The sequence below is a fragment of the Oryctolagus cuniculus genome, chromosome 15 (genome assembly GCF_964237555.1).
Source record: "Oryctolagus cuniculus chromosome 15, mOryCun1.1, whole genome shotgun sequence".
In the NCBI taxonomy this organism is placed as follows: Eukaryota; Metazoa; Chordata; class Mammalia; order Lagomorpha; family Leporidae; genus Oryctolagus; species Oryctolagus cuniculus.
This window is the reverse complement of record NC_091446.1, coordinates 61,764,492-61,786,524: the sequence shown is the minus strand read 5'-3', so window position 1 is coordinate 61,786,524 and position 22,033 is coordinate 61,764,492. Positions and strand designations below refer to the sequence as shown.

At 46.5% G+C, this 22,033-nt stretch overlaps 1 protein-coding gene across 2 annotated transcripts; it reads left to right on the top strand.

Annotated features, from left to right (window-relative positions):
• The first annotated feature begins 5,013 nt into the window (after positions 1-5,013).
• On the top strand, positions 5,014-20,354 carry SAR1A (secretion associated Ras related GTPase 1A). Of its 2 annotated transcripts, none has more exons than XM_002718438.5 (7): positions 5,014-5,178; positions 9,454-9,527; positions 9,652-9,771; positions 10,165-10,230; positions 13,460-13,563; positions 16,139-16,270; positions 18,021-20,354. In XM_002718438.5, the coding sequence occupies exons 2-7, from the start codon at positions 9,470-9,472 to the stop codon at positions 18,135-18,137; spliced, it is 597 nt and encodes a 198-aa protein (XP_002718484.1). In that variant the 5' UTR covers positions 5,014-5,178; positions 9,454-9,469; the 3' UTR covers positions 18,138-20,354. The 2 variants fall into 2 exon arrangements, with proteins under 2 accessions (XP_002718484.1, XP_017204218.1); XM_017348729.3 differs by having other exon boundaries at positions 5,052-5,178; positions 9,652-9,790.
• The last annotated feature ends 1,679 nt before the right edge of the window (positions 20,355-22,033 follow it).

Sequence of the window (22,033 nt, the reverse complement as noted above, 5' to 3'; positions counted from 1 at the left end):
TGAGAATATGCATTTCCAATTTGCTCCCATCTACTGGGTCACTCCCAACTGAGGCCAGGAGCCGGGAACTCCCATCAAGGTCTCCCAAGTGAGTGTCAGGGAGCCATCATCCACTGACTGAGTGGGAAGTGCAGAGTGGCCTGGGAACCCTGCCTGCCTCTGTAACTGTGCACGGCCCATTCCCTCTGTCCCTTCATCTGAGATGTGGGCATCTCACGGTAGGGCTCAAGCTTCTGCACCACAACTTACCTGTTAATCCCATTTCCGTGAACTTTTTGAAGTACCTTGTATCATAGAGCCAATGAGCTGTACACTCTGATGGGTGAATTCTATAATGTGCGAATTGTACCTGAAAGCTACTACCAAAAATAAAATCGGTGCATATTAGAGATGTTGAAGTGGTAGAGACGAGGAAGAGGGGCCGTGTGGGGAGGGGGAGAGGACACGTGGGAAAGGCTGACCACGGAGGTTTGCCTGGGTCTTGGACAAGATGGAGAAGCGGAAGGAGCCTCCAGACCAGCATAATTACAGAGGCAGGAAGGGGCTCAGGGCTCAGGGTGTTGCTGACAATACTCAACATTTATTGAGTGTGCTAGTGAACTAAAATTATGGAGTCTTTTCAAAGATTTATTTATTTATTTGAAAGGCAGAGTGACAGGGAGAGGGAGAGACAGAGATGTCTCCCATGTACTAGTTCATTCCCCAGATGTCCACAGTGGCCCAGGCTGGTCCAGAAATCCATCCTGATTTCCCACATGGGTGGCAGGGGCCTAAGCATTTCGCTTGCCCTCCCAGGTGCATTAGCAAGAAGCTAGATCAGAAGCAGAAGAGCCGGAACTGGAACCGGTGCTCCGATGTGGGATGCTGGCATGGCACATGGTGGCTCAACCCGCTGCACCACAGCACTGGCCTCCAATTATGTAATCTCCCTAAAAATTGTTCATTCATTCCTTCCTTCCTTCCTAGTTAGTTACTGAATGAATTTCACCGAACACCTACTATGGGCCGGAAAGTGTGCTCACCACTGGAGACACTGTAAGGAAGCAGACACTATTGTTACCCACTTTATGCATAGGAAGATTAAATACCCAAAGCTACAGAGTTAGTAAATGGGAGAGCAGGGATTCAATCCCAGGCTGTGTGACCCCAAAACTCATTTTTCTAAAAGATGTTGTGATGTTGTGCATCCTATAGACAGTCCTGAACAAAACCAGAGCAGGACCCCCGGGAATAGGCCAGTTCCGCATGCTGATGAGTTCACGGACGGCACTTGTGAAAGAGCAGAGGCAGAAAGGAAGGGTCCTTTCTTCCCCGCAGCAAGCCACAGACATTCCCTCGAGAAGCTGCCTTCCCAGCACCAAGATGAGAAAGCTCTTGCCAGCCCAGGTGGCACCAGAAGAGTCTACGGACTTGACTCCTTTGCTTTCCTCCCACAGAGGGCCTGTCCGCAGAGGCGGCTGCACGCCCTGAGCCAGGCCAAGTATGGGTGGAGAATATTTAAGACAGCACCGCGTCTGTGCTGAGCTTGTATGGTGCTTGTTCTTATCGTTATTCTCTGATCACTACAGAGCATTTGCGCTGTGTTAGGTGTCATAAGGAATCGAGAGATGATCTGAAGTACCCAGGAGGGCAGGCGTTTAGCCTAGCAGTTACCACGCTTTATGTTCCACATTGCAGTACCTCGGCTCAGCTCCCAGCTCCAGCTCCTGACTCCAGCTTCCTGCCGAATGCGGACTCTGGGAGCCAGCACTGATGGCCCAAGTAATGGGCTTCCTGTCGCACAGCTGGGCGATGGAGTGAGTTTCCTGGTCTAGGTCCATGCCTGGCCATTGCAGGCAGCTGGGTGGTGAACCAGCAGACGGGAGCTCTCGCTCTCTGCTTTTTAAATAAAACCAAAATAACAACAACAGCAAAATAAAAACCCAGTATATGGAGGATGCATGAGGTTCTTTTATTTTTTTTTTAAGATCTATTTATTTGAAAGGCAGAGTTACAGAGAGGCAGAGAGATGGCCCCAACGTCTGGAGCTGCGCCGATCTGAAGCCAGGAGCCAGAAGCTTCTCTGGGTCTCCCACATGGGTGCAGGGGCCCAAGGACTTGGGCCAGCTTCCGCTGCTATCCCAGGCCATAGCAGAGAGCTGGATTGGAAGAGGAGCAGCTGGGACTTGAACCAGCACCTTATGGGATGCAGGCGCTGCAGGCAGTGGTTTTACCTGCTATGCCACAGTGCCGGGCCCTGCATGTAGATTCTGAGGAAATCCTGTGTGATTTTATATAAGGACGTGAGCATCTGTGGATTTTGGTATCTTCAGGAAGCCTGGAACCAATCCCCCATGGAGCCTGATGTAAAACTACAACTGTCTATACAAAATGCAAGTATTTAGGCATAGAAATAGATACATGTGTGTACGTTCTGTGTTTATATATAGTAGATATAGAATATGTATATGTATATATATATATATATATGTTTTTTTAATTAAAAAAACTACTTGAGAGACAGAGAGCTTCCAATGGTTCATTCTCCAAATGTCTGCAACGGTGGGACTGGACTGAGTCCTGGGAAAACAATCCAGGTCTTTTTTTTTTTTTTTTTTAAGATGTACTTATTTACTTGAAAGTCAGAGTTAGAGAAGGAGAAGAAGAGAGAGAGAGAGAAAGAGAGAGAGAGAGGTCTTCCATCTGCTGGTTCACTCCCCAAATGGCTGCAATGACCAGAGCTGAGCTGATCTGAAGCCAGGAGCCAGGAGCTTCCTCTGGGTCTTCTCACATGGATGCAGGGGCCAAGGACTTGGGACATCATCTACTGCTTTCCCAGGCCACAGCAGTGAGCTGGATAGGAATTGGAGCAGCCGGGACTTGAACCAGCAACCATATGGGATGCTGGCACTGCAGGCGGTAGCTTTACCTGCTATGCCACAGCACCGGCCCCCAATCCACATCTTTCATGTGGGTGGCAGGAACTAGCCATCACTGCTGCCTCCTGGGGTCTGCATTGGTGTTGAGCTGGAGTTAGGAGCTAGAGACAGGAGTCAAAGCCAGAAGCCTTGATGTGGGATGTGGGTATCTTAACCACTAGGTCAAATGCCTGCTCCTGTGTCTGTATATTATATATAGAATATGTTTGCCCACATATCTTGTAGTAGCTATTCTATTTCTGTTACTGTTTTATTATACACAAGAACTATTTATATTTCCGTTCCTATGAGTGAGCTGTCCCCTCCTCTGTCTGTTTCTGTTGTGGTGTTAGCCTTTTTCATACTTATACGATTACAAACATCTTTCCCAGCTTGTTATTCATCTTAGGAGTTTGTTTATAGTGTTATAGTGTTGGTTGGCCATAAAAGTTATTATTTTTATAGAGTTGACTTTGTCAATATTTTCTTTTACGGCTTCTGGATTTTCAATCATAGCCAGAAAGGCCTTACTCATTCCAAGATTTTAAGGAATCCATGCTCTCTTCTGGTTTTCTACTCTGCATCTTAACGGTGTACTGCACAAATCTTTGAAGCATTTGGAAGCCACTTTGTACTTAGTGTAGGATGTCATTCATGAATTCAGCTCCAAGTTTTTTCAGACTACCCAACTTCCTCAACCCCTTAATTATTTAGTTAAAAACACATAATAGAAAGATTTATTTAAAAAAATCCTCTGGAAGAATTGCTTTACACGCGAAAATCCTGTCGCACCTGTTCTACAGATGGGTGCCCTGTGGCCTGGGGCACTGGTGTACTTGCCCCAGGCTGTCCAGTTGGTAAGTGGCATCTGTGCACTCCCCCTTCTGCCCTGGTCCCTCCAGCTGCCCTTGTTTGAGTTTTTCTACCTCTTGCAGCCTGACTCCCACCAGAGCCAGCCACTCAGTGTTAGCTTGCACTGGAACAGCCCTGTGCTCCCAGGTGCACACGTTGGGGTTCCAGGTCCCGTGAACACAGTCCCCCTGGGTTTATTCAAAACCGTGAGAAACCTCAGGACATGGCCTGACCGCTCTCTGTGCCTGGCCAGGATTCAGACTCAACGCTTCCCACCACAGGGATGAGAGGAGGGAGGAAGGCGGCGCACTTGCCTCCTCGGCCCTCGGCACTGCCGGTGCGCCAGCAGCACTTTTGCTGTTATTTCTGCCTGGGCTTGGGCCTGCGTCCGCACAACGTTCTGGCCCGTTGGCTTGTGCAGCTTCCTAGCACCAGTTTTAATTACTGGGGATCGTCATAGTCGCTCTATCTGATGGTGCTGGCTCCTGTCTTTGTCCTTTTTTCAGAGCCTGTTGTTTCCTGATAGTATTATTTATTTTTCCCTATGAATTTCAGGAACAAACAGGGTAATTTAAAACACACACACACACACACACACACCCTGTTGATCCTACCAGTGCTTTTATTGGGATTATATCAAGTTTATGGTTCTACTTATGGAGGATTGAGACCTTCATGGCATTGAGAAGTCCTATCCAAAAAATCGTTCCATTCGACTGTTTGCTTATCTGTAAAATGCGAGTCATCACTACACCAGTCTCTCAGGGCTGTCCTCAGAATTACGTGGGAAGGTGAAGCCCGGCGCGCTGGGGACGCCACGCGGCCCCGCCGGTCGTGTCCGAACTCCGATTCCCTCACTTGAACAATGGGAACAAGAGGACCAGCTTAAAGGGCTGAAAGGAGGGTTAAGCGAGGTGAGGCACAGCAAGCGCGCCCAGTAAATATTAGCTGTTCTGGAAACCAGGCCATCGGGGCAGGCGCTTGGTGCGAGCGTTGGGGGCAGGGCGGCCCCGGGTCCTCTTTCCCAGAACCGACTTAACCCTGGATCGCCCCTTGTTTTCCCCGCAGGGATCGGAAGTCGTGAACCTAGGCGTCCCCGGTCGTCGAGCGGCCCTTCAATTCCGGCCCCGCCTTCCAGCCGCCACACTGCCACGTCTCGCGCGGCGGACTCGCTCCCTGTCCAGCTGGCAGGCAGGGCCCAGCCGGGGGCCGCCCACAAGCCCGCCTCGCGGCTCCCCGAGTCGCAGCCAGGGCGGCACCGGGCGGAGCGGCGTGACGCCAGCGGAGGGGCGGGGCAAGCGCGCGCCGGAAGTCCCGGGGGCGTGTGACGTACATCCGGCGAGTACCTGGCGGTGCGGGTTGCAGCTGGCCTGTGTGCTCTGAGGGAGGGTCCAAGCCGCCCGCCGCCGCCGGAGGAGCCCCTCGGGCCGTGAGTGCGGGGGCCTCGGCGCGGGAGGGAGCGGGACCCGCGGAGCAGGGGCGGCTGATCGGGAGGATCCTAGCGGAGGCTGGCCCTGGCCGGGCTGGGGGGGGAAGTGACACGCAGGCGGTTCTGTGGGGCCACGGGCTGGTTCTGGGCGGGGACGGGCCGATTCGGCCGGGTCTGCTCCGTCCCCTGCGGACGTCGGGGGCATGGGGTCCATCTGTATTCCTCTCGGGTCTTACCGCTGCTAGACCTCTCTGTCTCTCTCTCTCTGCCTGTCCGTACTGTGCGATCCCCTTCCTCGGATGAACCTCAGTCCCGCGGGGAGATGGGGAGAGCCCTTGACGAGTACCCTTGTTTGACAGACTCGGGACCTGAGGCTCGCCAGGGCCCTGCAGCCAGCAAGAGTGGGCGCTGGAACCAGGTCTACAGGCTCCCAGTCCAGGGCTCCTCCCCACGCAGCGCTCTGTTGTCATCTGATGTCCTGTGTCGAACCCTGATTTTTCTCCTTCCTCCCCCCCACCCCTTGCGTGGAAAAATGCCCTCACGTGCGTTGGCGTAGGTTAGTGTTTTCGTCCCGGGTCTAGCTGAGCGGTCTGGAGCGCACGTCTGAGGGTCGACGCCCAGTTGTCCCCATCCGTATTCTCTCGTGCGCTTTATATCCAAGTGCATCTGCTTAGGTCGAGAGCGGGCGCTTGGAGGGGTTTGCCAGGAAGCTCACCTTTAACATCTGCCCCGGACATCAGCAGAATTCCTTAGCTGAAAGCCAGCTGCCCACTACCTCCAGGTGTCTGGAACTCTGCGTTAAAGTGGCTCCCAGTGTGTAAATTTCTTGTTGGCTAATGGTCAGTTTGGTGCTCCACCTTTCTTTGTGTTTGTCCTGAAATTTGGGAGTTTTCATTTTGGGTACGCTAGCAGTGTTTCCGCTGGCAATTTAAAGTCCTTGAATTTTGGAATACTCTGACTTGCCATACGGTGGTGGAGTGGATCAACAATACAAACATAAATAGAATATCAGTAGTTAAAATATCACCTAAACGGTGTCATGAATTCCAAGTTAGAAAACTTCCAAAGGTTACCTTCTGTGAGGTCGGGAGGTTGAGGAAGTACACTTTTAACTTGCGATTTGTATTTGAATTTTATGTGATGTTAATAGGAAGAGTTTTAGCTTTGGTGTTAAAAGCTGAAGGTTTAAGTCCTGGAACTGTTACTTTTTCAGTGGAGCAGGGCTGGACAAGTCAGTTACCCTAGATGTCAGCTTCTTTATCTTGTTCAGTGAGGCCTGTGGAGCCTGCATGGTGGGGTTGGCGTGAGGATGAATGAGATGTGCATGTATGTCATAAGCTGTGAACTGCTGGAGTTAGTACACACTAAGATTGCAAGGGTGAGCCGCCGCCTGCAGTGCCTGTATCCCATATGAGCGCTGGTTTGAGACCTGGCTGTTCCAATTCCGATCCGTCTGCCTGCTAGGCCTGGGAAAGCGGTGGAAGATGGCCCAAGTGCTTATGCCCCTGCATCCACGTGGGAGACCTGGAAGAAGCTCCTGGCTTCAGATTGGCCCAGCTCCAGCCATTGCAGCCATTTAGGGAGTGAACCAGTGGATGGAGGACTTCTTTGTCTCTCTCTGTCTCTGCCACTCTGTAACTCTGCCTTTCAAATAAATATATTAGCCTTAAAAAAAAAAGAAGATTGTAAGGATGGAAGAGCCAACGCGACCATTTTCTTTTCTTTTGATTTATTTTGTTTATTTGAAAGCCAGAGTTAGACAGAGAGAAAGATTTTCCATCCACTGGCTCACTCACCAAATGGCTGCAATGGTCTGGGCCAGGCTGAAGCCAGGAGCCAGGAGCTTCATCCAGGTCCCCACGTGGGTGGCAGGGGTCAAAGGACTTGGGCCATCCTCCACTGCTTTTCCCAGGTGCTTTAGCAGGGAGCTGTATCAGAAGTGGAACAGCCAGGACTTGAACCAGTGCTCATATGGGATGCTCGCACTGCAGGTGGAGCTTAACCTGTTAGGCCAAATGCTGGCCCCAAAGCCATTTTCTTAACTCTGGTAGCAGTACAACCCAACGCTTTGTGCGCTTTGTGTCTATTAGGGTTTTTTTTTTTTTTTTTTTTTTAAATCACCTGAAGAGTATCTTGAAGCACTCTCTATCCATAATTTTCGAGGGAAAAATCTTATAGGGCTTGGAAAGCAGGGATATCAAGAGAAAACAAATTAGAAAATCTAAGTAGTTCAGTTACCATGAAAAAATCCTTAAAGTATGGGGTTTTTCCTTTGTCCCCTTTGCAGAATTTATCTAAATTTGGAGTATTTCTAAAATAATATGGTAAAAGTTTAAAGTTTATTTATTGTCGTTTATTTGAAAGGTATTGAGACCCTGCCTGTTGGTTCACTCCCCAAATGCCTGCAGCGGCCGGGGAACATAATCCAGATCTTGCATGCAGGTGGCAGGGATCCAAGTACTTGAGCCGTTGCCGGCTGCCTCCCAGGGCGGGCATTAGCAGGAAGCTGGAATGGAAGTGGAGCTGTGTCTTGAACCTGGTCTCTCTGATGTGGGATGCAGGCATTGCAGGTGGTGTCCAGATGTGTGCCCTTGATGTGGTACAGTTTACAGTGATACTGTGAGGGGTGGACTACAAACCAGTGTAGGACAAATGGATATAGACGTGTTAGCTCGCACAGGAGTGATCAGAGTGGGCGTAACTGAACGAGGGGTACTGTCTAAAGGTGAGCTGTGTCTCCTCAAGCAGTAGGCTGAGCAGACCAGGCAGGATGTTTGGTTTGGGGGCATTGTAGGGGAAAGGCAAGTTGTTTTCTTACTTACCTGCAGTAAGTGGGAACTTAAGCACAGGAGCCTTGTAAGTGCCCCTAAGTTACTGGACTTCTTAAAGTTTCCAGACAGAAATGTAATTTAACATGTAAAATGTGATCTTTCTGCCAAAATACATTTGAATGTTTCTGAAAAGGCCAAAAAGGAACCAAAAACAAACAAAAAACCCTACCTAAAAGCTTTCCTCTCAATCTCTACCTCTACCCAAACTCCCAAGTTTTATTTGGCCCTCAGGCTGCTGTGGGCTGGTAAAACCCAGTAATTGGATGGAAATGAAAAACGTATACCTTCTCCATATTTCAGCTTCTTTTTTGTCTAGTATTCTTTGAAGAATGTAAGTGGGCTTTTGTGGTTAACCCTTTTACTGGTTACTGTTTGTGAAAGCTTTGTTGGATTGCAGTTGGTCATGTGTAGTGTAAAGTCTTATGTTTAGATCCTCTTGCTGATCGAGAGGGTGAAAGTGGAGATTTTTTCTTTCTGTACTGAATCTGAGATATTGAGGCAAAAATTGAATGTGACCAGGAAATGTTGACTCTGAGAAACCTCAGGAATTACCCTAGATGCTTCCATTTTGTTTCATACAGCAGTCTTCTTGCTTATTGCCAGAGTATGAAGCTTTTTAGTAGCGTTGAGTCACTGTTTATTTTGTCTAGGCCTGTAGGAAACTGTAGGGAGAGTGGTGTTAATATCAGGACACGTTAAGATAGGTCCTTGCTTAGGAACTTCCTGCCGTATCACGAACATCTTCTTATTTTAAGACTTCGAGGATTTGTAAAATGATTCAAGCTTGATTATTTGTAGTATGAAAGGGTTCTCTTCTTGTCCCTTTGTGGTTCTGTAAAATAGTGTTGTCTTTCTTTTTGTAAACTGAGACACATATCTGCAAAGGAGGTTAGACAAATATTGTTTAAGAAGAGAGAATGTTGGTAAATGGAGCAGGGCAGATGGTGCCAGCCAATAGGATTTCGGGTGACTTTGTTCTATAGCTGTTCACAAGGATAGGTTAATATGCTTTTGTTCAGGTTATTTTCATTTTGGTTTTCCGCTTAGTGCATCTGTGTGGCCCTTTGGTCCAGATTCTTGAGGAGACGGGTTCCCTAAAGCTGTTGCTAACTGTAGCCAGCAGTGCTGTGTCTCAGGAATGTGGATGGGCAGTTGCTTGGAGGAGTGCGTCATATAGTGAAGGAAATGATATCTTTAACTCTCAGTGTAGATTGTTAACTTAGGAAGCCAAGAGTGAATGCAGACAATGACTGATGTCCAAAATCATTCCAAAGTGTAAAATTCTTGTCTTGAGAGGGAACAAGGTTCATTTATCTTTATTTCACCTTATACCTAGAAACATGGCTCTATATAAGTGTGTATCAGACCAGGGAATAAGAATTAGCTTCTCCAGAGCTGTTTGGCATTAGAAAGCTAATGTTTACTACTTTGCTATTTTATACAGGTAGTAAGCATTAATAATGTCTTTCATCTTTGAGTGGATCTACAATGGCTTCAGCAGTGTGCTCCAGTTCCTAGGTAAAGCCATTTCCTTGAAATGCAGGTTTCAAATTTTATGCATTTCTTTCAACAATTTAATTAATTAAAAACAGTCTTCATTAAGAAGAGAAAAATTTACATTAACATTTTTTTTCTCTTTTAGGACTCTATAAGAAATCTGGAAAACTTGTATTCTTGGGTTTGGACAATGCAGGCAAAACCACTCTTCTTCACATGCTCAAAGATGACAGATTGGGCCAACATGTTCCAACACTGCATCCGAGTAGGTTTGAAAATACCAGGTGACCTTTTGATCTTTGAAGGTCAACATCAAGTTTGGAGGATAAATCTCCACTTTTAATAACTGAGGTCCCAAAATTCACCTTACTTAGAAAAATTACCTAGAGGACGTATTCAAGGCACAGACTCATAAATCTAAGTCTCCTGAACTTTGTCACTGTTCTCTTTGGTTCCGTAATGGGACACATCTCCTGTATCTGCTTCTAAGAGAAAAAGAAGTGGTTGGCTTTTTAGAATAGTTTCAGAGCATTCTCACTGCTGCCCTTCCCAGGACAAGGTGAAGTTTTCACCTTGTATTGGTGTTGGCTCACAACGTGGTGATTGGGCCTTTGGATACATAAGTTGATTTCTTTCCTATTTATTGCCAATTTTTCAGCATCAGAAGAGCTGACAATTGCTGGAATGACCTTTACAACTTTTGATCTTGGTGGGCATGAGCAAGGTAAGAGACGTAGTGGAAGCATGGTCTTGGCTTATGATTTATTCTGGGCCCTCGAAGCTTGTGTCCTTTCTACCTTCTACATTTCTTGAATTTAGGATTGGGATCTTACTTAATGAGGCTGTTTTATTCATTTAGTATTTTTAAGTGATTTAAGATATATTTTGTAAATAGTGCAGAGACTTCCACTCAGTCCTTTTGTAGAGATTTATTAGTCTCCCTCTCTGTAATACATATGAGAACATGTCAGAAGATTCATGGAAAATAGAAGTAAAAGATAAGTTTATATTGGTGCAAAAGCCGTGCATATGAGAGTGTTTTGAAAACTTCATGGAAAATATGTATTATGAAAATACTATGTGTGGATTTCAACATTTATTGCACAAAAATAACCTCTTAATGCCATTTCCATGAACTTTTTGAAATACTTTCATTAATATTGATTTTTTTTCTGAACCATTTGAGTACCTCATACGCTTTTGCTCCCTAATACCTATTTCTTAACAAAAATATTCCCTTATATAATCATACTAGTTATCCAATTTAGGATGTTCTATTTTTATATACTCTGTCATGTGTATTCCTTTTGGTCAGTTGCCCCAATAATCTCTCTCTCTCTCTCTCTCTCTTTTTTTTTTTTTTTTTAATTTATTTGAAAGGCAGAGTTACAGAGAAAGGAAGAGAGACAGAAAGAATTCATATGTTCTCCAGTTCATTTCCCAAATGGCTGCAACAGCCAGGGCTAGGCCAGGCCGAAGCCAGGAGCCCAGAGCTTCTTCCAGGACTCTCTCCTGGGTGCAGGGGCCCAAGTACTTTGGCTGTCTTCTGCTACTTTCCCAGGCCCATTAGCAGGGACCTGGATTAGAAGTGGAGCAGACAGTTCTCAAACTGGCACCCAAGTGGGATGCTGGCATCTCAGGCAGAGGCTTAACCTGTTCTGCCACAGCATCAGCCTTTCCTTTTTTAAAAAAGATTTATTTGAAAGGCCAAGTTGCAGAGAAGAGAGGAAGAGACAAAGAGATCTTCTATCCACTGGGGTTTAGATGGTCCTGATGGCTGGGGCTGGTCCAGGCCAAAGCCAGGAACCTGGAGCTCCATCTAAGTCTCCCAAATGGGTGCAGGGGCCCAAGTACTCGGGCCATCCTCCATTGCCTTCCCAGGTACATTAGCAGGAAGCTAGATCTGAAGTTGGGGGGAGCTCAAACCAGCCCTTATATGGGATGCAGGCATTGCAGGCAGCAGCTTAACCTGCTATGCGACAGTGCCAACCCCTAATAATCTTGTGTAAAGTGTTTTTTCCTCTTGAACAGGTACAGTATGGTATCATGTATTATATTTAGTTAGCAAGTCTCTACTCAAAGGAGTGTGAGTATGTAGGTCGTTAGCTTCTTTGTAAGTAAGTTCAAACTTGTCAAAAAGTTGCAAAAATAACAGTGACTAAATAAGACCACTCTGATCTGCATTGATATTTTGTATATACTTGACCCACCTGGGATGGTTGGTAGGTTTTCTTCCAGCTTTTTGCCCTTTTGCCTCCTCAGACTGTGTCTGTTTGATTTCTGGTTCCTCTCAGGTGTCTTTTATGTGTCTTAGCGATACACACTGGGCATCTTTAGCTGATGGACACTCAGTTAACATTTGACAAGACTAAGCACCGGGTGTGACTCTTCAGATGTGGGTGTGATCTGGGAAGATGGGGCAAAAAGCTCAAGATTCTGTCAGATTCACTTTTTATTAAATTGAGTTGAGAAGACTTTTAGAACATTTTACTAGGTTGAATCTAAGTTTTTTAAAAAGTATGGTTAAGAAAAAAGAATATTGTAATTTCTAGTCAGTGAGCACAAGAATTTTATAGTTGGTAATTTCATTAATGTAATTGCATTTATTTTATTCAATTGGTTTTATATCCTGAAAATCATGTATGCAGTATAATCACAATTGCATAAAATACCTGCACAGAAGAAAGATGGGAAGAAAATAGCAGAAACACTAACAGGGAGGAGTTTGATGGAGGGTTATAAATTATCTTGTTTCCTTTTTTCTATCATGAGCTTGTATGTAGGAATGGGTACGTGGTGTCTTCTGCTGTTTCTTCCAAAAAAGTTGTGTAACAGCTTACAAATTTAAATTCAGAGCCAGGTAAGACTGAACTGGTCCATCGGGACAGTGCTGAAGGAATAGGCACCACATGTCCCTAGACACCTGGGAATTGTAGATTATTTGTGATAATTTAGCTTACAGGTGTTGTAAAAAAAGGGAAGTGTGTTGATGTATATAGTTTTACTTCTTTTAAGGAAAATTTATTCAACAAGGACACTTTTTATCATAACATGGCCACTGTTTTACAGAAGTGACTGAAACAATATCTATCTATGGATTTCATTTTATTTTTGTAACTTAAAAATAACTTAAAAAATTTAACTATAAAAGCAGTGTAGGCTTAATACTCAAACAAACGTAGTCAGTGTAGAAATAGGGAAACTGAAAGTCCCTCCCGCCCTCCTTCCCCACCCCACTCTTTAGAAGTTCACGTTGTTCACTGACGTGGTTGTGCTTCCGACTCGTTCCACCGCAAGGACTAGAGATGAGGGGCTTGGAAATCATGGTACGATTAATGCGCTGCTTTCCGATCTTTACCATTCTGTGTCACAAACAAATGGAAGTAACGTTTATAGGGCAGGTCAGGCCCCTGGGTGGCCCAGTCCCCCCAGGGCTGAGCAGGTACGTGTGTCAGCACACTCACACTAGTGGTTTAGGAATAACTTGGAACTAATGTTATATGCAGAAATAGTTAACATTCTGATATTTTAACTCAGAGGTTGCAAACTAAATTAGCTCCAGAGGTGATAAATAGGTCATTTAAGTAAGTGGACTCCAAGACAGTGAAGAGTAACGGCAATTTTGGCAAACTGAAGAATTCAGACATTATCTGAAGGAGAAACCACGATTCAGTTCCAGCTGATTATTGGCATGTGGATGGGTAGGTGTAGAATTACCCAGAGTTGTTATTTCAAGGAAGACAAATTCTGAATTTATAAAAACCAGGTTTAGGTTCATGGACCCATCAGTTTGCTTCCTCTGCTCTGACTTAATACTGGCCAGGACTTAGAGAACCATAAGGAAGTATTGTTACTGAAACCTGGACCAGATTTGTCCATTTCACAGGTTCTTAGCTTATTTTCAGTATATATTTATATATTTTATTGATGCAATCACTAACTTTGTCTTCTAGCACGCCGGGTTTGGAAAAATTACCTTCCTGCAATTAATGGGATTGTCTTTCTGGTGGACTGTGCAGATCATTCTCGCCTCATGGAATCCAAAGTTGAGCTTAATGTATGTTTGTATTTTCTTTACTACCTCTGTTTCTTTTAACTACTTGGCTCAGTAGTGCCAGTACTTAGTCATTGGAGTGCACATTTGCTGAGAGTCGTAGTTGCAGGAAAAAAATGTTTTAAAATCTAAGATACTGCTTTTCAGTGTCTGAGGAAACTCGGCTTAAACTGTATAAATTAACATATGGTTTAGATCAAAGGGCTCCTGTCTGGCTCAGCATAGTAAACAGTGTTCCCTTCTGTGTATCATGTCTCGGCACCCTTTTTATGGCTGGCATCAGGAAACCCTAACGGAGATATTAGAATTTGTTGAGTTTGTGAATCTGCGTTCGCGGGTTGTGCCTCCCCCCCCTCCCGCTGATGAGTGTGCTGGAGGACACTGGCAGTCTGTTCAAGTCTGTGGCCCAGGTCCCAGCATCCTGAGACACTGTCAAGTACTCACTCCAGGCTTCACCTTTGTCAACATTGCGTTTTCTTGGCTCGATGATTTCTGTGATGTTGCTTCTGTTAGTCCTGCTCCTTCACCCTGTACTTCTCTTTGATGAACTGTAACCCTGCAGTCTCGTTACTGGCAGTTGGAAGCTGTCTCAGGTTTATTTATAAGCATGTTTCTCAAGTGTATAGCTCTGGTCTCATGTAGAATTGCCTATAGTGAAGCCCTTCCCTTAGTTGACCCCTTGGCACTCACCATTCTCGTTCTAGAAACTCCCCTTTGCACTCTTGGTTGTGGTGCTCTCTCTCAAGTGCTTAGCCCTGAAGTACTGCTCTTCCCAAGGGTCTAGTCTTTCTTTCAGGCTAGTCCCACCTATTCCAGTTCCTTCCTCTGCTGCCCAGATGTCAAAGATTCCCAAGTGGATTTCTCCCATCTAGACGTCTACATAATGCTACCCACTGGACAACCCACGCACTGATTCTGTTTTCCAGAATGGAACTGTTTCATCTTACCCCACCACCTGCCTGGACCTGTAGTCCAGAAACCTGTGGATTATTGTCGTTTCATGACCGTTGCCATGCACTGAAGTGCTAGAAGTAACTTTCTCAGACTTGTCATTGCTCTGCTTAGTATCTTTGGATAGTTCTCTGGCACTGGCAGGATAAAATCCACAGGTCTCTTATGTGGCACATAAGACCTTTTCATGATCCTCCCTATTTCTCCAGCATCCTTTCTCTTTCCTGCCTACTTGAACTATATGCTAAACCTAGAGAACAACTTGTGTTTTTTTTCTTGAACAGGCACAAGTAGCCATTCCCTGCCTGGCTTCCTCATCCGCTCTCCCCAGCACATTGTAAAATGTCCCTTCCGGGAACTCGGGGTTCAGATGTGACCACCTCTGAGCAGCTTTCCCTGACCTCTCACACCGCATCACCAGTGTCTGTTGTGTTTGCTGATTTTCCTATAGGTCTCTCCCACAGACCTGAGCTTCCATGGTAGGAACCTTGTCTTATTTTTTTGTGAAGTCGCTGCACCTGGCAAAACATTGGGTACATAGTAGGCACTCTGTCACTGCTTAATGAATGACATCCTTGCTCTTGTTTTTCTCTCATGTTTCCTGGGATTCCAGGTGGTCACAGCACCTTTCCCTTTTATCTCTTCAACACTGCTTTCCTGTGGGTGAGAGCTGGAGGGCCAGACTCGTTCTGTGTCAGCTGTGACTTTCTGTCAGTCTCCTGTAGTGGTCATTCAGTGCTGCTACCCTAGGCTAGCTCATCGTCTCTCACATGAGTGCCACAGGTGGGTTCATGGTACTGAGGCGTAGGTTTTACTCACTGCGGTGTTAGAATCCATTGCAGCTGACTTCTCAGGTGGGTGTCATGATGCGGGCCGTCCCTTCCTGCCCCATTTCCTCGGGCTGATGCCAGTACAGATGCTTCAGTGCAGGCGGCACTGCTCCCTGTGGCTGCTGCCTTCACACCTGACTGCAGAGCCGGGGCTTAGGTTACGTTCCTCCTCCTCCTTTCCGCATATCCAAATCCTGCTCTGGAGGCCCAGTTTAGGTTCCTTAGTTTTGCTGAGACTTTCTTCAAGCCTCAAATCACCATTGTATTTTTTTGAACTTACTTTAGTATTAATATTCTGTCCTCACTCATCGTGACAGTCATCCACCGTGCTATTTTCCTTCCAAGCTTTGTGAACACAAGCGTGAACGTAAGAGGGAGGGTTACTTGACCACAGGGATGGGTCTTACCCTTTGTTTCCTGTCTCAGTGCCTGAGGCAGTGTTTTGTGTGTGTTGGGCAGTCAGTAAACCTTGGAGCCTTCCTGTAGTCATCTTTGAGGGTCTACAGCCAGAGCACTCTTCTAGGACCGTGCTGACCGTTCTGAGAGTGGTTTGTGGCTGAGTAGTTCTGTTGCCTCGGAAACATACAGCCTTCAGCTGTGACTTTTGAGGCAGGTAGGGGCTTTTTACCAAATGTTAAAGGTGTGTTACATGGTGTCAGAGATAAGCCTTTAATCAGATGTGAACATGATCTTATTTCTACCTTTCATTTCACGCCTTATAAGACCTGAAGCTGCTGGCTTTCCTTGTTGATAGACTTCCTAGGTTTCACTTTGTTTTTATTTTATCTTGGCTTTAGGCTTTAATGACTGATGAAACAATATCCAATGTGCCAATCCTTATCTTGGGCAACAAAATTGACAGAACAGATGCTATCAGTGAAGAAAAGCTCCGTGAGATATTTGGGCTTTACGGACAGACCACTGGGAAGGTAAGAGGAAAATCTTGAGGAGACACGTGAGTGCTGTCCACAACTTTAAAGCACTGCTGGCTTGCTATCTTTTATTACTTTTTTAAAGGTTTGTTTATTACAGAAACAGGGAGGGAGGGAGGGTTATTTTCCATCTGCCAGTTCACTCCCCAAATGACTGCAATGCTCAGTCTGGGCCAGAAGCCGGGAGCCAGAAACTCCATCCCGGTTTCCCACATGGATGGCCAGGTCCCAAGCACTTGGGCCACCTTCTGCTAACCTCCCAGGCACATGAGCAGGGAGCTGGATTGGAAGCAGAGCAGCTGGGACTTGAACTAGTGCTGATAATGGGGTGCTGGCATCACAGGCAGCTGCTTAACCCACAGCACCACAAAGTGCTGGCTCCTATTTTGCCATATAGATTCTCTTCTTTCAGAAGTTTAAACAGGCTTAGGATTTATTTTGTTTTGGGTATTTTTGTGACCTTGCTGAAGGCAGGGGCATGCTGTTTAACCATTTTCTGATATCTAGCTTCTTCAGTATTTGAGGAGTTGGTAGAAAAGGCAACGTCTCTCTTTAGAGGGTTTTCTGAGTATCTGGGAAATCTTTTTTTTAATGGAGCCACTTTTTTTTTTTTTTTTTTTAAGATTTATTTATTTGAGAGGTAGAGTTATAGATAGAGAGGTCTTCCATCTGCTGGTTCACACCCCAGATGGCCCTAACAGCTGGAGCTGGGACGAAATGAAGCCAGGAGTTTCTTTCGGGTCTCCCACAGGGGTGCAGGGGCCCAAGCACTTGGCCATTTTCCACTGCCTTTCCAGGCCATAGCAGAGAGCTGGATCAAAAGAGGAGTAGCTGGGACTTGAACCAGTGCCATATGGGATGCTGGCACTTCAGGTGGAGGCTTAATCTACTGTGTCACAGTGCCAGCCCCGAGAAAACTTTTTGAAGGAGCCATTAGCCCAGATCAGTTTTATTCTGGACAGGAGAGGTCAGGTTATAGAGAAGAGTAGTCATTCATATCACTTTTCAAGCACTGAAATTAAACCATTTTTTTATACTTAGTGCTTCTTGCTGAGAGAAGTAGGACTGTTACCCCATTCCACAGATGAGGAGCAGAGTGATTTGTTCAGGTCTACACGGTAGGCCAGCGATGTGGGTTTATGGTTCCTCCTGTTGAAAGAGGAAAACAGGCTTGTGAGAAAGGAAGTCTAGACCAGATCCAGTTCCACAGGAATCCTTTCAACTTCTCAGCTTGGGGTTTTGGCATCTTCAATGAAACATTCCTTTTCTGTCATCTTTGATAACTCTCTCACTTTTTTACCTAGTTCCTCAGTCTTGTCTCTTCTTGGTTACCTGATCTTTTCTAGAAATGCTTCCCATAGTTCATTTAGCTTCCCCTCTTCTGCCTGAGTGTTAGGACACATGACTTTTAATTTCCTCGGGATAGCCTATTACCAGTATTTCTGGGTGCTATGTTAGTGACTCTGTGCTTTCTAAACAGTCCCAGACCTCTTCAGTGCCTCAGGGAGGTACTGACTTTGCAGATGAATGCACCCTGGAGAGATTGACAGGCACAGGGTGGGAATGTGCTGCCCGTGCTGCCCTGAGAGCACGACGCCCTGGGAGGGCTCGTGGGCCGGACCACATTCCTGTAACGCACAGCTGCTTAGGTCGGCTTTGAAGAGCAGAGAAACTGGTGCCGATGATCGCCTCTCAGGCTTTCTGCCGTGGAGATGGTAACAGGCCTTTCTCGTTTTGCCTGCTTTAGGGGAACGTGACCCTGAAGGAACTGAACGCCCGCCCCATGGAAGTGTTCATGTGCAGCGTGCTCAAGAGGCAAGGCTACGGCGAGGGTTTCCGCTGGCTCTCCCAGTACATTGACTGATGTTTGGACAGTGAAAATAAACGAGTTTTACTTCTCTGGACTGATCCTATTCACAGCTTCCTCGTGAACTTTTCTAATAAATCAAGGAAAGCTCTCCAGCCATGTCTGGTGTTGAGAAGCCAAGAGTCTCTGTCAGCTCCCATCGCCCAGTGGTGACATGTGCTCTTCTCCGCACTGTCGGGAGGTGACGCTGCCCACGCACTGGTGCAGGTCGGAATCCTGGGGAGTGAAGCTGTGTGCCATCCCGGGGGCACCGGAAAAGAAAAACACGTCTCACCACTGTGGTGCATTTCGAGCGAAAGTGATTCTATTTTTTAAAGAAAGTGTTGTTATTGTAATTGGTCTCCCTCCTAACTATTTTGAGTTCACAATTTTCTTGGTCCAGAGTTTTCTATTTTTTTTTTTAAACTAGTAAATGGCATTTAGATACTTCAATTATGAACCAGAACCAATACAATTAGAGGCCAGAGCTCAGTTGGGTGGCCCCACTCCTGCTGAGTTGGCAGGCTGCTGAGAGACACTCCCCTGAGCTCCCCGGCTCTATAACCGCCTTGTAGCCGGAGGCGTCACCTTGTGCAGAGAGAGTGGAAAAGGGGGGAACCCTGGCCTCGAAGTCGTGGCGTCCCTCACCCGGGGATAGACATTGTTTACTGTGGAGAGTGCATTGCAGGGTGGGTTGTTACTATTCTACTTACAAGGTTACAAATGTCAGCCGTCTTTGCTTTTATACCATTGTGAAATTTCATTTCTCTGTGTAGCATCTTTTCATTGTCAGTTATAAAGTGACTTAGCCTCATTTCAGAGTTGAGAACATCTCATGTGGTCATGTACTGCAGGTGTGTCTCAGCTACTTTTGCACAGATTCTGGGGGAAATTTTTCTGAACAGAATGACAAAGTTAATAGCTAAAGAGGTCTTAATTCTGTGAGTTGAGGACTTAAAACTCTGGTCTTACAGTACTTGTTTGAATCCAGGGAAGATTTACTCAGTGGGCTTTAAAATTTCCTCTTGCAGAATTTGGTCCCTTTATGCACAAGCTCTTTTGCTCACATCTTTTCTTACCAGTTATTTTATTTTTATTTTTTTGGTGTTTGTTTAAAGGTCAGTATCTGTAGCTTTTCCAGATTTTTTTGTTTGGAATGAAACTACCTTTCTCATGTCACAAAATCAGCGGGGGACAACACTAACCAGGGGCCCTCTGGGCTGCTCCTTCATAGGCAGCCTCGTGTGTCAGTGAGCACCCCGGGTACAGACATCAGCATCCCCCGAGTGGGATGAGGGCTGTTTGTATAGCGTTCCATTTTCTCAGTGCCACGCGTGCAGTTGGGTGGGTATTCATGATCTTAACCTGTGTTCTGCCCTTGCAGTAGAAGAGGGAGGGACAGGAGGTGGTCTCAGGAGCGGAGGGCGCCTGTGTGCATTTTTCCTTTAATAAAAGAGTCGAGGTACTTTTTGTGATGGTGGTGCTTATTTGCAAAGGACTGAACTAAATTCTGTGGGTTCCTCCTTGTGTGAGGGTAGGGAGGATGCGGATAGCATATTTCTGGGTGAGAGAGCAGCATTCTGTAGTTGGATTTCCTGTTCTTTATCTTCAGCACTGACCTGCAGGGAAGGCCTGCTGTCACTGCTGGGGCCCAGTGCAGAGGCTGGGGGGAGTCAGTCTCAGAAGTGCATGTGTTTCATTCGTTCCCAGGCATTGCTGGATTAAGACACAGTTGTTGGTGTGGAAAGGGGTTAAAGCCTTAAGTGAACAAATATAGCTAAGGGTGAATGAACTAGGTAGTTAACTTGTATATTTTTGATTTCCTTTAGCTAAAGGTTACCTGTACTTCTCAACTCAGAGACATGGGAAGTATGATTGCTTCAGTGTTAGTTTTCTTGTTTTTATTTTTTCTTGTTTTCCCCCAATCACTTGTAGCAAGCCAGAGAACCATGGAAGTCAGCTCTTTGTGAAAGTGGTTTATCTTGGCCACTGGAGAAAGCGGAGATGGCAAAGCCAAGTAGATGTCCAGTCTGTTTCTCGCCCCACAGAACAGCATTCGTGTAATAAGATAGCTGAAAACAGGATCAGAGCCTTGTGCGGGAACTCCCGCGATTGAGACTTTTCATTCTGTTTTACCAGAGTGTTTATATGTCCTATTTCAGGGAAAGTAAAACAGTCATTTACAAAAGAAAGTCAATCTGTATCCTTAACATTTTAATAAAAAGTTAAAACAAACTTCCTGTTTCTTTGGTTTGTTGAGCCTGAACACACCATGTCATCAGTTTGGGGAGGGAAAACCGGGGTTCTTCCCCACATATGGGGAGAAACATTCGGGGATGTCAGACACTTGAAATCTGCTACCAGGAATAAAAACGAAAGGTGGGCCACTAGAGGCACCAAGTGTAGGGCGGTGTGAGCACTCTGGAGCACGCTGTGGACAGTGGGCCGGTGTTGGAGCAGTCTTGTATTAGTGTGCTAGCATGGGCTGAGCCCAGTGTAGCTCAGTTTTCCAAAAAGCTGGAGAGAATCAGTTGAATGCTGCATTTGGTGAACTAGGGGAAGGAGTCTGCTTGTGTGTGTGTGTGTGTGTTATTAGGCTTGTAGGAAGCTCTGTTGTTGAAACCCCCAAGGGAGATTCCAAAACTCACGCACTGGGACACAGAATGGCAAACCAAAGGCAACCAGGTCTTCCCAACAGGCATTGAGCTCTTAGAGGCTGTCCTGTGAAAGGATGCTGTGGGCTTGCGGGCAGAGGCGTTTGTCCTGCTTGAGGTAGCGTGAACATGCACACAAGGGGTCTCGACTTGACTGTTGCTGGCTGTGACCGGGGACTTCTGTGCTGTGGTCTGCCGTCAGCACAGCAAAACCTGACGCACAGCAGAAGGGACTCCGACGTCTTGATTGCGAGGAAGTGGGGCAGTAAAACCAAAAGAAGACAGTGCCTGCCCCTGGAAGGCGCTTGGCTTAGTGCTGCTCGTGCTGCGGTGGATCGCCATTGCTCACTCTCAGGTGGGTGTCGCCAGGAGCATCAGGATCCGCGTCCTGCCTCCTGGGATGCACCAGTCGCCAAGTGCCGGGCTGATGGTGGCCACCGAGGGGGCATCGTGAAGCCCCCACACATCCACCTTCATGTCTCTCTGTACCCAAAGGGTACTTGCTGGGAAAAGTAGGCAAGTTTTAAGTTGTCCTAGGTGACGGATGCGAGCTATGGCTCGTGGGCTGACTCTGCCCCCGTTGCCTGTGTTTGCGTGGCCTGTGACGTGAGAAAGGCTATACATTATTAAAAAGTTGGAGAACATTAAGAGTACTTACTATTTTTTATGACTCATGAAAGCGACATGAAATTCACCTTTCAGTGTAAGATTTTATTTTATTTTATTGCCTTTAGCTTTTGTGCGCTACAGCTGCAGAGTTGGGCTTGGAGACAGCTTGCATGGCCCGCAGAACTGGCACCATCAACATTCTGGCCTTGTGTAGAATCCTCAGGGCTGGTGCTGAACGTCATTGTGTGAAACGTGCATATTGCAAAATTCAGGGCTGTGTTCAGGTTTCTGACGGGAGCCGCCTCCGGCAATTTGGTTTAGAACAGCAAATGCGTTTTCCATGAAATTCGGCTTGGCGGGGGAGGTTAATTTTGTGAATTCAATGACACTTAGTGGACTGCTGTTGAGATTACGTTCAAAATCCCACAGTTTTCTTAGCCGGGGTCAGAGGCTGAAGGTCCTGTCACGACCAGGGCAGGTCCAGCCACGTCAGCGCTTGCTTCTGTTCTTTCCCGCAAACGGGAGACAGCACACGCAGGGAGGGACCCGCCCACCCGCCTTTCTCGCGGTGACGCCTGTCACTCTCCCGGAGCTCGTCCCGCGGTGACAGCGGCTCCCACGGATTGGATGGGCCCAAAGAGGGCGGGGAAA